This window comes from Lepus europaeus, chromosome 3 (genome assembly GCF_033115175.1).
Source record: "Lepus europaeus isolate LE1 chromosome 3, mLepTim1.pri, whole genome shotgun sequence".
NCBI lineage: Eukaryota > Metazoa > Chordata > Mammalia > Lagomorpha > Leporidae > Lepus > Lepus europaeus.
In genome coordinates, this window is record NC_084829.1 from 150,771,904 (window position 1) to 150,786,196 (window position 14,293).

Here is a 14,293-nt window from a genome sequence, read left to right on the forward strand (position 1 = left end):
TCCACCTTGCGGTGCCGGCACACCGGGTTCTAGTCCCAGTCGGGGCACCGGATTCTGTCCCGGTTGCCCCTCTTCCAGGCCAACTCTCTGCTGTGGCCAGGGAGTGCAGTGGAGGATGGCCCAAGTGCTTGGGCCCTGCACCCCATGGGAGACCAGGAGAAGCACCTGGCTCCTGGCATTGGATCAGCACGGTGTGCCAGCCACGGCGGCCATTGGAGGGTGAACCAACGGCAAAAGGAAGACCAGATTTCTCTCTCTCTCTCTCACTGTCCACTCTGCCTGTCAAAAAATAAAAAAATAAAAAAATAAAAATAAAAATTTAATTAATCGGAGAGGCAGAGAGATAAAGAGTAAGCTTTCATACACTGGTTCAATCTCCAAATGGCTGCGACTGGGCCGAGCCAACGCTGGGAGTGCAATCCAGGGCTCCTACCTGAGCAGCTAGGACCCAGCTACTCGAGCCATCACTGCTGCCTCCCCCGTTGCACTTCACCAGGAAGCTGACAGGAGCTTCGCCAGGGACTTGAACCCAGGTACTCCATGACGGGATACAGGCGTGTCAATGGGCATCTTAAGCAGTAGGTTAAATGCCCACCCAGGACAACTACTCTTAAGAAGAAAAACAAGCAAGGTAGGCCCTACTACATGGAATTTGCAAGCTGTAGCACAAGGCTAGGGAAGGAAATCCAAAAAGAGCCTGGGAATCTTCCTGAGCAGAGAATTTAGGGGAGCCAATGTAAAATTTGGAAGGAAAACTATTGCAGAGGAGAGAGCTATGGAGGCTTTCCTTGGGCCTTCAGCTAAACACCAGTGTTTATGTGTAAAGAAACTACCCACAGCTAGGAAAGAAAAATCAGAAAGGAACAGGAGGTAAAATATGAGCTCACATAGAACTCAGAGTACTTCACGTCCCTAATGGCCAGGGTGGAGCAAGAGTGAAGTGCAGACTGCTCAGAAGGCGATTACCTCAACAGAGGGCCAAATCAGCCCTGGATTAGAGGCCGCTCTGGTCCTATCTCACCTAAGCTTAAAAAGCAGGCTAAGGAAGGATAAAACTGTTTCCCAATAACTTATATGCCCCAGAACAAAACTCGAGATAGTTAAAGGAATATCTAAAACTCTAGCACAATGTAAAAACCAAAAATTATAGGTAAAAATTACAACTCAGTATCAGGTTGAAGGTCAGGGGCTAGGGCGGGAATCAACAGAAACAAACACAGAAGAATGATACAGATGTAGAAGGAACAAACAGGTATCATACATACACGTATACTCTGAAAGCCCAAAAGGGAGGGAAAGATTAGATACAAAGTCTGAGGTAAAAAATACCTGGGTAGTATGAATAGATGAGGTACTTCAGAAAAAAAAAAAAAATTAATGAACTTGACACAGCAATGAAAACAGAGACAGGACAAAGACAACAAACTTGAACACAGTATCAATTGCTATGAGATGTCAAGTGACCTAACAGTGATTGAACCCCAGAAGAGTGAGAGGTAGCAGAGACAGAAAAACATAACTGAAGAAATCTGCTATTTTTTTCTACATTTGATGATAAACCATAAATCCATAAGTAAACATACAGAAGCAGAAACACTGAGCACATCATAATCAAATTGTTTAAAACCAGTGACGAAACCTTAAAAGCAACTAGAAAAAAATGATACATATAGAACAAAAAAGATAGTCATCTTCTTGCTGGAAATCACAATAAAATATCTCAACATCCACTAAATGGCAAAACTGTTGAGATTTGAAATGAATAAGTATTAGAAATGATGGGCAACAAAAGGAACACTTATGTGCTGGCAGGGCTACAAACCAGTCACTTTGAAACAGATTGTGGCATTGTCTGGTAAAGACCAAGACAATAGTATCACTCCCAGATAATGCTCATAGCAGCATTGTTTGCAATAGCAAACACAAAAACAAACAAGACCCAAATGTCCATCAACAGAATATATAAGTTGTGGTAAATTCATTCATTATGCAGCAAAAAATGAGTTTCTAAAAATACTAAATTGCAAAAAGAAAGTCACAGGAATAAATATACATTAAGCCATTTATATAAAATTCAAAAACATACAAAAATTAACATTACATTTAGGGATACAAACATACATTGTGAAACTATAACAACTAGCAAGACTGACAAATCTCAGAGTAACAATTACTGAAGAGGGAGGACACACAGAGGACTTCTAACGTGTAGGTGTTGGTTCATTTCTTAAGCTGGCTGATGGCTACACAGATATTTACATTTATTATTCCTTATGCCTCATATATACATGGCTGTGTATTTCTGCAGTTTGAAATACTTAATTTTTAAAAAGACTGAAAATGTGAAGGACTTTAAAAATGAAGATGGACATTTATGTATAGCAATAAAATTAATGTAAAAAAAAAAAACCCTGGCCAATTTGTTACCCTCACTGCCCTGTGGAACCAGCATTAATGACAAGTGGAGTCTTTCTAACTGCTGTGACACAATCTGAACACCTGCTTTTCTGGCACTCTACAGTAGCCACTCATGCTTTCATCTGTACTTAGATTTTTCTTTAGATTTCTTTGGACTTCTACTTCGGTCTCTCTTTTTACTCCTTTCTCTTTCGTAAGAATCAGTGTGGTATTTGGACTTGTGACTATTACTATAGTGGCCATCCCTTTCTCGAGATCGGCTGCGACTTCGGTTCTGAGGTCGGTCTCTCTTTTCACTCTTCTGTTTCTCCCAACAGCTTTCTTCTTCTTCATAGTGACCAAACCCCATCTCCCTGTAGATATCCTGTCAAAGGAATGGAAAGAACATGACAGGCCAATCAATAATCACTTTGTGGGCACTGCCAATTAATAAAACCTAGAAAAGTCCACCATTTGCAAGCTGTTTTTAACAGCTCAATTTTGAACACAACTGCTAATGCCAAAAATCCTGTAAATGAGAAAGTAAAAACAATTCAGAAAAAGATTTAAACTGTCCTTTTGACCAGTCTCATTGCTTTGTGTCTGCTAGTGCAGCTGAACCGGAGAATCAGATCCAAAAACATGAAACTGAAGTAGCCCGACTGAAACAAGGAAAGTTTAAGAGCAACACTGCTTTGGCCTGGTCCAGCCCTGGCTGCTCTGGCAGTATGGAAAATGAACCAGCAGATGTAAGATCTCTCTCTCCCCTCTCTGTAACTGCCTTTCAAATAAATAGAAAAGCTTTAAACAAGAAAGAGAGATAATTTGTAAAATTAAACTTTCCTAAAAGATTACTTAAATGAAAGACAAAATTCTGGGGACTGAATTCCCAACCCAAGGGTCCCAATTCTATCACTACAGATATTATTATAGTGGGCCTGAATGTCAATGTTTAAAATGAATACTGAAGGGTCTGTGATTTGTCATTCCATAAATGTCTCAATACCGAACACTTCATCTAGCATAAAGTTTGCAGTATGCAAAAAGAGATCTAACTCAATTTTTAGAATTATAGTGTTGATGGAATACAACTTTATAAACTTCTTCATGATTTCCACAAAATCCAACAGTTCTCATCATTCTGTAAGAGTTTTATGATGGGAGCCCACATTGTAGCACAGCAGGGTAAGCTGCTGCCGGCGATGCCAGCATCCTGTATCGATGCTGGTTCAAATCTTGGTTGCTCCACTTCAGTTCCAGCTCCCTGCTAATGTGCCTGCGAAAGCAATGCAAGATGGCCCAAGTACTTGGGTCCCAGCCACTCATGTGGGAGACCTGTATGAAACTCCTGGCTTCAGTCTGGGCCAGCCCAGGCCCCTGCAGCCATTTTGGGGAGTGAACAGTGAAAGATCTCTCTGTGTCTCTGTCTCTATCTTTGTCACTCCCTTTCTACTTCTCAAATAAATAAATTCTTCAAAAAAAAAGTCTTATGAGGAAGGAAAAAATAGCTATTTTGGTTTAGCCTTTTACCAACTACTTTTTAGAAATATGACATTCCTAAATGAAGAATTTTTTGTATTTCCTGCAATATATACAAAACATAAACATCAAGGATGATGCTATGGGACAGCAGGTTAAGCCACCATTTGCAACTCCAGCATCCCATATGGGTGCTGGTTCCAATATTAGATGCTTCACTTGTGATCCAGCTCCCTGCTAATGTGCCTGGGAAAAGCAGTAGAAGATGGTCCATGTACTTGGGCCCCTGCACCCACATGGGAGACCCGCATGAAGCTCCTGGCTCTGACTTCAGCCTGGCCCAGCCCTGGCCACTGTGGACATTTAGGGAGTGAACCAGCAGAAGGAAGATCTATCTCTCCCTCTCTCTTTGTAAATCCAATTTTTAAATAAATCTTAAAACACAAAACAAAATGTAAACATCTATGTGCTATTCTTTCTGTATACTTAACACACATTTTTGTATTTGTTGATATAATAGGCTTTTTTATAAAATATTTACTTATTTATTTAAATGGCAGAGTTAGAGGGGAACAGAGAGAAGGAGAGACGAAGTCAGAGAGAAATCTTCCAACTACTGGTTCACTCCCCAAATAGCAACAATGGCCAGAGGTGGGCTAGTCCTAAGCCAGGAGTTTCTTCCAGGTCTCCCATGTGGTGCACGGGCCCAAAGACTTGGGCCATCCTTTGCTGCTTTCCCAGGCACATTAGCAAGGAGCTAGACTGGAAATGGAGCAGCTGGGACTCAAACCGGCACCCATATAGGATGTCGGCATCACAGGTGGTAGCTTTACCTGCTACGCCATAATGCTAGCCCCAAGACAAGACTTTTAAAATGCAGAGACTGTCAGCCTATATAACTCCATAAAATCCTCACTACCTTATTATACAAATAGGCACATAAATGCCTCAAGTGTTGAAAATTTAAAAAAAAGAAATAAAAGGTTATGTAGTATCTAATTCTCTGAAAAAATTGAGGACACTGAAACTCTGAAATGTACTAACATTTTAAAATCACTCTGCCTTGGCTGGCGCCGTGGCTTAACAGGCTAATCCTCCGCCTTGCGGCGCCAGCACACCGGGTTCTAGTCCCGGTTGGGGCACCAGATTCTACCCCGGTTGCCCCTCTTCCAGGCCAGCTCTCTGCTGTGGCCCGGGAAGGCAGTGGAGGATGGCCCAAGTGCTTGGGCCCTGCACCCGCATGGGAGACCAGGAGAAGCACCTGGCTCCTGGCTTTGGATCGTGATGCGCTGGCCGCAGTGGCCATTGGAGGGTGAACCAACGGCAAAAGGAAGACCCTTCTCTCTGTCTCTCTCTCTCACTATCCACTCTGCCTGTCAAAAAAAAAAAAAAAAATCACTCTGCCTTTTACAAAAAAGAAACGCAGAGTTTCAGAAAGGCAGAGGCAGAGAGAGAGGAAGAGAGAGAGAGAGAGAAGAGGTCTTCCAAGCACTGGTTCACTCCTCAGATGGCTGCAATGGCCGGAACTACTGGAACAGCACCAATCAGGAGCCAGGAGCTCCCATGTGGGTGCAGGGCCCCTAGACCTTGGGCCATCCTCTACTGCTTTCCCAGGCCATAGCAGAGAGCTGGATTGGAAGTGGAGCAGCTGGGTCTCAAACCAGCGCCCAAATGGGATGCTGACACTACAGGTCATGGCTTTACCTGCTACACCACAGTCCCAGCCCCTAAAATAAATCTTTAAAAATAAAATCAAATCACTGACTTGGAGTAGTTTTCAAAGCTATAGAAGCTCTGAAGCCAGGCAGGCCTGGTCTCAGATGGTCATCAGGCAGCATGTCCAATAGAAAGTCCTCAAGGTTAGATTCATCAGAGGTTTTACGGAGAAATTAGGATTTGAGATGAGCCTCAAAGGACAACTTGGTTTGGGTTCAGACTGAATGCAAGAAGACAAATGGAAGTAATGCAATTGCGAACTCAGAGGCAAGGAAGAATGAGCTCTGTAACATGGAGGAGAAAAGTTTACATGGCTGGTGAAGGCATATTAAAGTAGGGCCTCGAAGTATGTGGCTGCACAGTACTGATTGCTTCAGGAGTGCAAGTGATCATCATTCCAGAAAAAAGGAAACAGATTCAAGAGATATACACAGGTTGCAGATAATTATTGCATTGATCAGTAAGTTTCAGGCTCAAAAGAGAGAAGTGGCACAGTATGGGGGCAGGAGGACAACCAACACTGAATGGAATCAAAATAAATTCTAAAGTTCTTGGTTTCCCACTAAACCATAAAGAGCTAAGGGCCTAAGAGGGTATCTTCATTCTAAAAGTGAAAGAAATGAATCACCTGAGCCCTAAGTCCCTTCTAATACAGACTTATTGGCATCCCAAACAGAAGTGCTAGATCAAATCCAGCTACTCTGCTCCCAATTTGGCTTCCTAACAATGTGCCTGGGAGGACAGCAGAGGACAGCCCAGAAGTTCCTGGGCCCTGCCACCCATGTGGGGGACCAGGATGGAGTTCTGGACTCCTGGCTTAGTCCTGAACCCAGCCTTGGCTGTTGGTGGCCATTTCAGAAGTGAACTAGTAGATGGAAGATCTCTCTCTCTCACTCTCTCTGACTCTGCCTTATAAATAAATCTTACAAATGAATAAAAAAACATTTTTTTAAAAAGTATTTATACATTTAAGACATAAGACAAAATGATGAAAGTGGCATGTGGCCAAAAGAGAAGAACACAGACATACACACATAATGGTCAATTTAAAAAATAAACATGGGCCCAGTGTTGTGGCGTAGCGGGTAAAGCCACCACCTGCAGTGCCGGCATCCCATATGGGCACCGGTTCGAATCCGGCTGCTAAACTTCCAATCCAGCTCTCTGCTGTGGCCTGCGAAAGCAGTAGAACATGGCCCAAGTCTGGCCCCTGCACCTACATGGGAGACCTGGAGGAAGCTCTTGGCTCCTAGCTTCGGTTTGGCACAGCTCCTGCCGTTGCAGCCAACTGGGGAGTGAACCAGCAGATGGAAGACCTCTCTTCCTCTCTGCCTCTTTCTCTCTGTGCATAACTCTGACTTTCAAATAAATAAATCTTAAAAAAAAAAAGTCAATTAACCTCACAAATAACATGATGTAAAGCAGATAACATGAAATCTAACTAAAAACAATCCTCGTTCAGGTCTTTGGGAATAAATAAAAAAATTTAATCTAAATCACTAAAGTAACATTAAATTATTAAAATGACAACAAAAATAGAGTCTCATATTACAAACAAAAACATAGCAAAAACAAGCCCTGATAAAAAACCAGTATGAACACTTCCTCTACCAGGAGCCCACAGCTAAGCACTCATTTCCCAAAACCTAACCTCAACCACACAAAAAATCATCTTTGGAAGTAAGTCATGAAGTGGAAAATTGAAGAGAGGTTTTCAGATTGAATAGTAAGGTTGCTACTCAATGAAAAGTGAAACATTTGAAGAAATAAACTAAAATGTTCTTAGGAAAACAGACTTGCCAGAAGTTGAGCTACACCTGAAATTTAATCAATACTGAAAAATTCCCTTTAGTGATTACATTTTGAGACTGAAATCAAAAGGAAAATAATAAAAATACAAAAAATTAGGACGCATTGAAATCTTAAATTTGAAGCTAGTTTTATTAGAAAGAAAATAAAGAGAAAATGAATCCTGCTATGTTATTGAATCAAAGTATTGAAAAACACTTTATTTCAAGAGTTTTTTTTTTCTTCCAAAACTTAAAAATGTTCTCATTGCCAACTACTTTAAAACTTTTTGAAAAAAATGATCAGGGAGATCGCGGTAGAAGATGTCCAAGTCCTTGGGCCCCTGCACCTGCATGGGAGACCCAGAAGAAGCTCCTGGTTCCTGGCTTCGGATAGGCGCAACTCCGACCATTGCGGCCAACTGGGGAGTGAACCAGCGGATAGAAGACCTCTCTCTCTCTCTCTCTCTCTCTCTCTCTGCCTCTCCTTCTCTCCCTGTGTAACTATGACTTTCAAGCAAAAATAAATAAATATTAAAAAAAAAAAAAATACTCAGGGCTGGGGCCAGCACTGTGGCGTAGTGGGTAAAGCTGCATACTGCAGTGCCGGCATCCCATATGGGTGTGAGTTTGGGTTCCAGCTGCTCCACTTCCAATCTAGCTCTCTGCTATGGCCTGGGAAAGTAGCAGAAGATGGCCCAAGTCCTTGAGCCCCTGCACCCGCATGGGAGACCCGGAAGAAGCTCCTGGCTCTTGGCTTCGGATTGGCTGTTGCAGACATTTGGGGAGTGAACCAGCATGTGGAAGACCTCTCTCTCTCTTTCTTTGCCTCTCTTTCTCTCTGTGTGTAACTCTGACTTTCAAATAAATTAAATAAAATCTTAAAAAAAATGCTCAGGGCCAGGGTCAGTGTTGTGGCGTAGTAGATAAAGATGCTGCCTGCAATGCTGGCATCCCATATGGGCACTGGTTCATATCTCAGCTTTTCTACTTCTGATCTAGCTCCCTGCTAATGGCCTGGGAAGATGGCCCCTACATGTGTAAGTCCCCAACATCCACATGGAAGACCCAGATGCAGTTCTTGGCTCCTGGCTTTGGCCTCACTCAGCCTTGGTCACTGTGGCCTTTGTGGCCATCTGGGAAGTAAACCAGCAGACAGAAGCCCCACCCCCTACCCCCACCCCATCTCTCCACCTAACTCTTTCAAATAAATAAATAAATAATCCCAGGGCCAGCGTGGTGGCACAGCAGGTTAAGCAGCCACCTGCAACATCAGAATCCCATATGGGCACTGGTTCAAGTCCCAGCTGCTCCTCTTCCAATCTAGCTCCCTGCTAATACACCTGGGAAAGCTGCGGAAGATGACCCAAGTGCTTGGGCCCCAGCCATCAGGAGACCAGGATGAAGCTCCTGGATTCAGGCTTTGGCCTGACCCAGCCCTGGTCATCATGGCCATTTGGGGATTGAACCAGTGGATGGAAGATCTCTCTATGCCTCTGCCTCTCTCTGTAACTCTACTTTCAAGTAAATACATCAATTTTTAAAAATAAATAAATAGGGCCTAGCATTGTGGTGTAGCAGGTTAAGCCTCCCTCTGCGATGCTGGCATCCCATATGAGCACCACTTCCAGACCTGGCTGCTCCACTTCTGACTCAGCTCCCTGCTAATGCACCTGGGAAAGCAGCGGAGGATGACCCAAGCCGTTGGGCCCCTGCACCCATGTGGGAGACCCAGAAGGAGCTCTGGGCTCCTGGCTTTGGCCTGGCCCAGGCCAGGCCTTGTGGCCATTTGGGGAGTGAACTAGCAGATGGAAGATTCTCTCTCTCTCCTCCTTTCAAGTAAAATAAATAAATAAATCTTTTAAAAAATAAAACAAATACTGGGGCCAGCGCTGAGGGGCAGCGGATTAAGCCCTGCCTACAATGCCACATCCAACAGCTCCTATATGGGTGCTGGTTCAAGTCCTACTCAGCTCCCTGCTAATGCACCTGGGAAAGCAGTGGAAGCTAACCAAAGTACTTGGGCCCTTGTAACCCACATGGGAGACCCAGATGGAGTTCCAGGCTCCTGGCTTTGGTCTGGGTGTGGCCATTTGGGGAGTGAACCAAGGGATGGAAGTTCTCTCTCTGTCTGTCTTTCCCTCTAACACTCTGCCTTTTAAATAAAATAAATCTTTAGAAAAAGAAAAAAATAGGAAAAAAAACAAGTAGCAGGGGCCAGCACTGTGGTGCAGTGGGTGAAGAACTGCCGCTTGTGACAGCAGCATACCACATCAATATGTTGGTGTGCTGATTCGAGTCAATGCTACTAGGCTTCCAATCCAGCTTCCTTCTAATGCGCCTGAGAAAGCAGTGAAAGACTTGGATCCTACTACCCATGGAGACCAGGATGGAGTTCCTGGCTCCTACAGGCCAGACCTCGCTGTTGCAACCTTGGGGGAGTGAACCAGCAAACGGAGATCTCTTTCTGTCTCTACCACTCTGCCTTTCAAATAAATAAATAAATCTTGAAGAAAAATACTAACAGCATCCCCCCAAAATCTGATGTTCTTTACTACATGCCAAAAAGAGAATATTTGCTACTATGAAGTTTTAAGTAGCCAAACAGCAGGATTGAAAAGATTCACAAGGCCGGCGCCGTGGCTCAGTAGGCTAATCCTCCGCCTTGCGGCGCCGGCACACCGGGTTCTAGTCCCGGTCGGGGCACCGATCCTGTCCCGGTTGCCCCTCTTCCAGGCCAGCTCTCTGCTGTGGCCAGGGAGTGCAGTGGAGGATGGCCCAAGTCCTTGGGCCCTGTACCCCATGGGAGACCAGGAGAAGCACCTGGCTCCTGCCATCGGAACAGCGCGGTGCACCGGCTGCAGCGCGCCTACCACGGCGGCCATTGGAGGGTGAACCAACGGCAAAAGGAAGACCTTTCTCTCTGTCTCTCTCTACTGTCCACTCTGCCTGTCAAAAATTAAAAAAAAAAAAGATTCACAAAAGGGGGAAGTAGAGATAAGACTTAAAATGCAGGCAGTCTTTGAGTTTTTTTAAGATCTCTGATTATCTCAAAGCACACAAATGACTATTTCAGGCCTCGATTCACTGAAGATTCCATGTCGAAGTGGAGGATGAAAAAGCTGTAACTAAAAGCAGCACATGGCCGAGGAGAATTAAGCACTTTTAGTGGAAGACAAGCTATTTATTAGAATATAACCACCATTTTAAAAGACTGGGGAACGAGTGAGCATTGGCCTAGTAGTTGAGGCCCCGGTGTTCCACATCAGAGTGCTTGGGTTCAATTCCTGGCTCTGGCTCCTGATTCTCAATGAAGACTCTGGGTAGCAGCAGTGATGGCTCAAGCAGGTGGGTTCCAGCCACACACTGGAAGATCTGGATTGAGTTCCTGGCTCCCAGCTTCAGTCCTGCTGGATGTTGTAGGCATCTGGGGAGTGAACCAGCAGATGCAAGCTCTCTATCACTGTCTCTCTGCCTCTCAAATAAGTATTTTAAACATATGTAAATAAAAAAAAATTTTAATAATAAAAAGACTGAGGAAAAGAGGCTATTTAGCTTAGCAGTTAAGATGCCCATGTCCTACACTGATGTCCTTGGCTTCTACTCCCAGCCCAGGCTCCGGACTCCAGATTCCCACCAATGCTTGGAAGGTAGCAGTCATGGCTCAATGGAATGGGTTCTGGCCACCCACATGGGAGACCTGAACTGAATTCTGGGCTCTTGGCTTTGGCTGCTCTTCCCTGCCCCCAGTCATTGTGGGCATTTGGGAAGTGAACCAGTAGATGAGAGCTTTCTGTACCTTTCAATTAAAAATCTTAAAAAAGAAAAGGCTGAAAAGATCTTAGACTAAGTTAATAAATGCAGAAATTAAAGAGATGTTCCATGGCTCACACTAGAATACTTTGGGACAAGTTATATTAGAATAACAATAGGATTTTGAGAAAAAACTGACAGGAATATATTTCAGGCATGAAAAACAGCAGGAGGACAAATCTGTTTGAATTGTGGTTCCATCATTTACTGGCTATGTAAAACTAGTAAAATGATGAAAGAATCTGCCTCACATCCGAAGGACAAAAAAGATGTCATGTATTACTGTTTCCATCACTGGTTCATGTGAGGAATATCTGAAGGAACCATCAAAGGTATAGCTTCAAATCTGGGGGAAGGCATTAAATGGCTAATGGGCTGTGGAAAGAGGAGAGATTATACACCTCTGCTAGACGACAACAAACAATCAGAATGTATGCCATCTAGAAAATGGGGAGCTGAGAATATATGTAAAATATATAGTTGCTGAAATTCTTTTAAAAATGAATATAAACCGGCCGGCGCCGCGGCTCACTAGGTTAATCCTCCGCCTTGCGGTGCCGGCACACCGGTCAGGGCACCGATCCTGTCCCGGTTGCCCCTCTTCCAGGCCAGCTCTCTGCTATGGCCCGGGAGTGCAGTGGAGGATGGCCCAAGTCCTTGGGCCCTGCACCCCATGGGAGACCAGGAGAAGCACCTGGCTCCTGCCATCGGATCAGCGCGATGCGCAGGTCGCAGCGCCAGCCGCGGCGGCCATTGGAGGGTGAACCTACGGCAAAAGGAAGACCTTTCTCTCTGTCTCTCTCTCTCACTATCCACTCTGTCAAAAAAAAAAAAAAAAAAAAAAAGAAGAAGAAGAAGAAGAAGAAAAAAAAAAAAGAATATAAACCATAAAACACAAAAGTTACCTGTAGAAGGAGGAAGGGGACAGGAACAGAAGCTAAACTTTCTGTATGTAACAACTGTGCATTGCACTTTGGAATCATATAGTTTTTACAACTACAAAACGGGGGCCACAACAGGTTAAGTTACTCTTGTGATGCTAGCATCCCATATTGGCAATTTGGGTTTAAGCCCACTTTAAGTCCCAGCTGCTCTGTTTCCAATTCAGCCCCCTGTTAATGTGCCTCAGAAAGCAGCCCATGATGGCCCAAGTACTTGGGCCCCCATTATCTATATGGGAAGTCAGGATGGAGTTCCTAGTTCCTGGCTTTGGCTTGGCCTAGCCTGGTCCAGTCTAGCTGTTGGAGCCATTTGGGGAGTTGACCAATGGATAGAAGATCTCTCTCATCTCTTTCTGTGGCTCTGCCTTTATTCAGTGAAAATAAATCATTAAAAAATAAACAAAACTGGCCGGCGCCGTGGCTCAACAGGCTAATCCTCCGCCTTGCGGCGCCGGCACACCGGGTTCTAGTCCCGGTCGGGGCACCGATCCTGTCCCGGTTGCCCCTCTTCCAGGCCAGCTCTCTGCTGTGGCCAGGGAGTGCAGTGGAGGATGGCCCAAGTGCTTGGGTCCTGCACCCCATGGGAGACCAGGATAAGCACCTGGCTCCTGCCATCGGAACAGCGCGGTGCGCCGGCCGCAGCGCGCTACCGCGGCGGCCATTAGAGGGTGAACCAACGGCAAAGGAAGACCTTTCTCTCTGTCTCTCTCTCTCTCACTGTCCACTCTGCCTGTTAAAAATAAAAAAAAAAATAAATAAAAAATAAAAAAAACAAAAAACAAAACTATAAAACAGGGTAGGCCTTTGGCACAGTGTGGTTAAGACACTACTGAGAACAACCACACCCCTTAGTGGGTTTGAGTCCTGGCTCCATTCTGATTCCAGCTGCCTGCTAATGTGTACTCTGAAAAGCAGTAGATGTGGGGCTGGTGCTGTGGCACAGGGGGTAAAGCAGCAGCCTATAGTGCCAGCATCCCATATGGGTGCTGGTTCGAGTCCAGGCTGCTCCATTTCCGATTCAGCTCTCTGCTATGGCATGGGAAAGCAGTACAAGAAAGCTCAAGCCCCTGCACTCACATGCAAGATCCAGAAAAAGTTCCTGGCTCCTGGCTTCAGACTGGCCCAGCTCTGGCCGTTGAGCCCATTTGGGGAGTGAATCAGCAGACAGAAGACTTCTCTCTCTCTCTCTGCCTCTCTGTAACTCTGCCTTTCAAGTAAATAAATAAATCTTAAAAAAAAAAAAAAAAAAAAAAAAAGCAACAGATGATGGCTCAAAGACTCTGATCTCTGCCATCCATGTGGGAGATCCAGGACTGAGGTCCAGGCTCCTGGCTTGAACTTGGCCCAGCTCCAACTGCTGCAGGCATTTGGCAAGGGAATTGGCAGATAGAAAATTACTGTCTCTTTCAAATAAACAAATAAAAAAAATTTTTTTAATTTACAAAACAAAACTTTAAAAGTGATTAACATCGAAAAGAAAATGAAACAAATTAACTGGGATATGAATTTAGTTATGGTGTAACTGTAGGAAAAAACTTACAGGAACTCTAAAACACAGTAATTTGACTATAATAGTAAAAGTAGTAACATGAATAGTCAGCGCAAAAAATGTCTGCATGCACACTTTTTTTCCACTTAATCTTGACAACACACCTGTGAAATCGTATTAGTCTTAAAGAGGAAGAGACTGTGGCTCTCAGAAAGCTAAATAACTAGTCAAGGTCACATCAATGACAAGCAGTGTAGAACTGTAACCCAGCTCTCCTGACAGTCAATCCCTCACTTTGCCTAGTGAACTAAATCTCTATCTTGAACATTCCCACCTTTGTTTCTCTTTTTATGGTGTATTTATTTATTTGAAAGACAGGGGTGGGGTCGAGGGGAAGGCCGTCCATTTGCTGGTTGACTTCCCAAATGCTGCAACTGGGGCTGGGTCAGGCTAAATCCAAGGGCCTGGAACTCCATCTGGGTCTCCCACATTGGGGTCCTTGGGCCATCTTCCGTTGCTTTCTCAGGCACATTAGCAGGGAGCTGGACCACAAGTGGAACAGCTGGGACTTCAACTGGCGCTCATATGCGAAACAGATGTCACAGAAGGCCTCAACCCACTGCACCGCAACACTGGCCTCGTTCTCTTTCTTGGGTTCCCTACCTTCATAC

General features: G+C 44.5%; 1 protein-coding gene across 2 annotated transcripts in view; it reads right to left on the reverse strand.

Annotated features, from left to right (window-relative positions):
• Nucleotides 1-2,048: 2,048 nt before the first annotated feature.
• PPIL4 (peptidylprolyl isomerase like 4) overlaps nt 2,049-14,293 on the reverse strand; it is a 51,174-nt gene continuing 38,929 nt past the window's right edge. The window contains exon 13 of one of the 2 annotated variants that reach the window (XM_062186905.1): nt 2,049-2,782. In XM_062186905.1, coding sequence (XP_062042889.1) covers nt 2,537-2,782 — 246 coding nt within the window. In that variant the 3' untranslated portion in view covers nt 2,049-2,536. Of the gene's footprint in view, nt 2,783-10,604; nt 10,807-14,293 lie in introns of those variants that run through there. The other variant, XM_062186907.1, reaches the window with a different exon arrangement.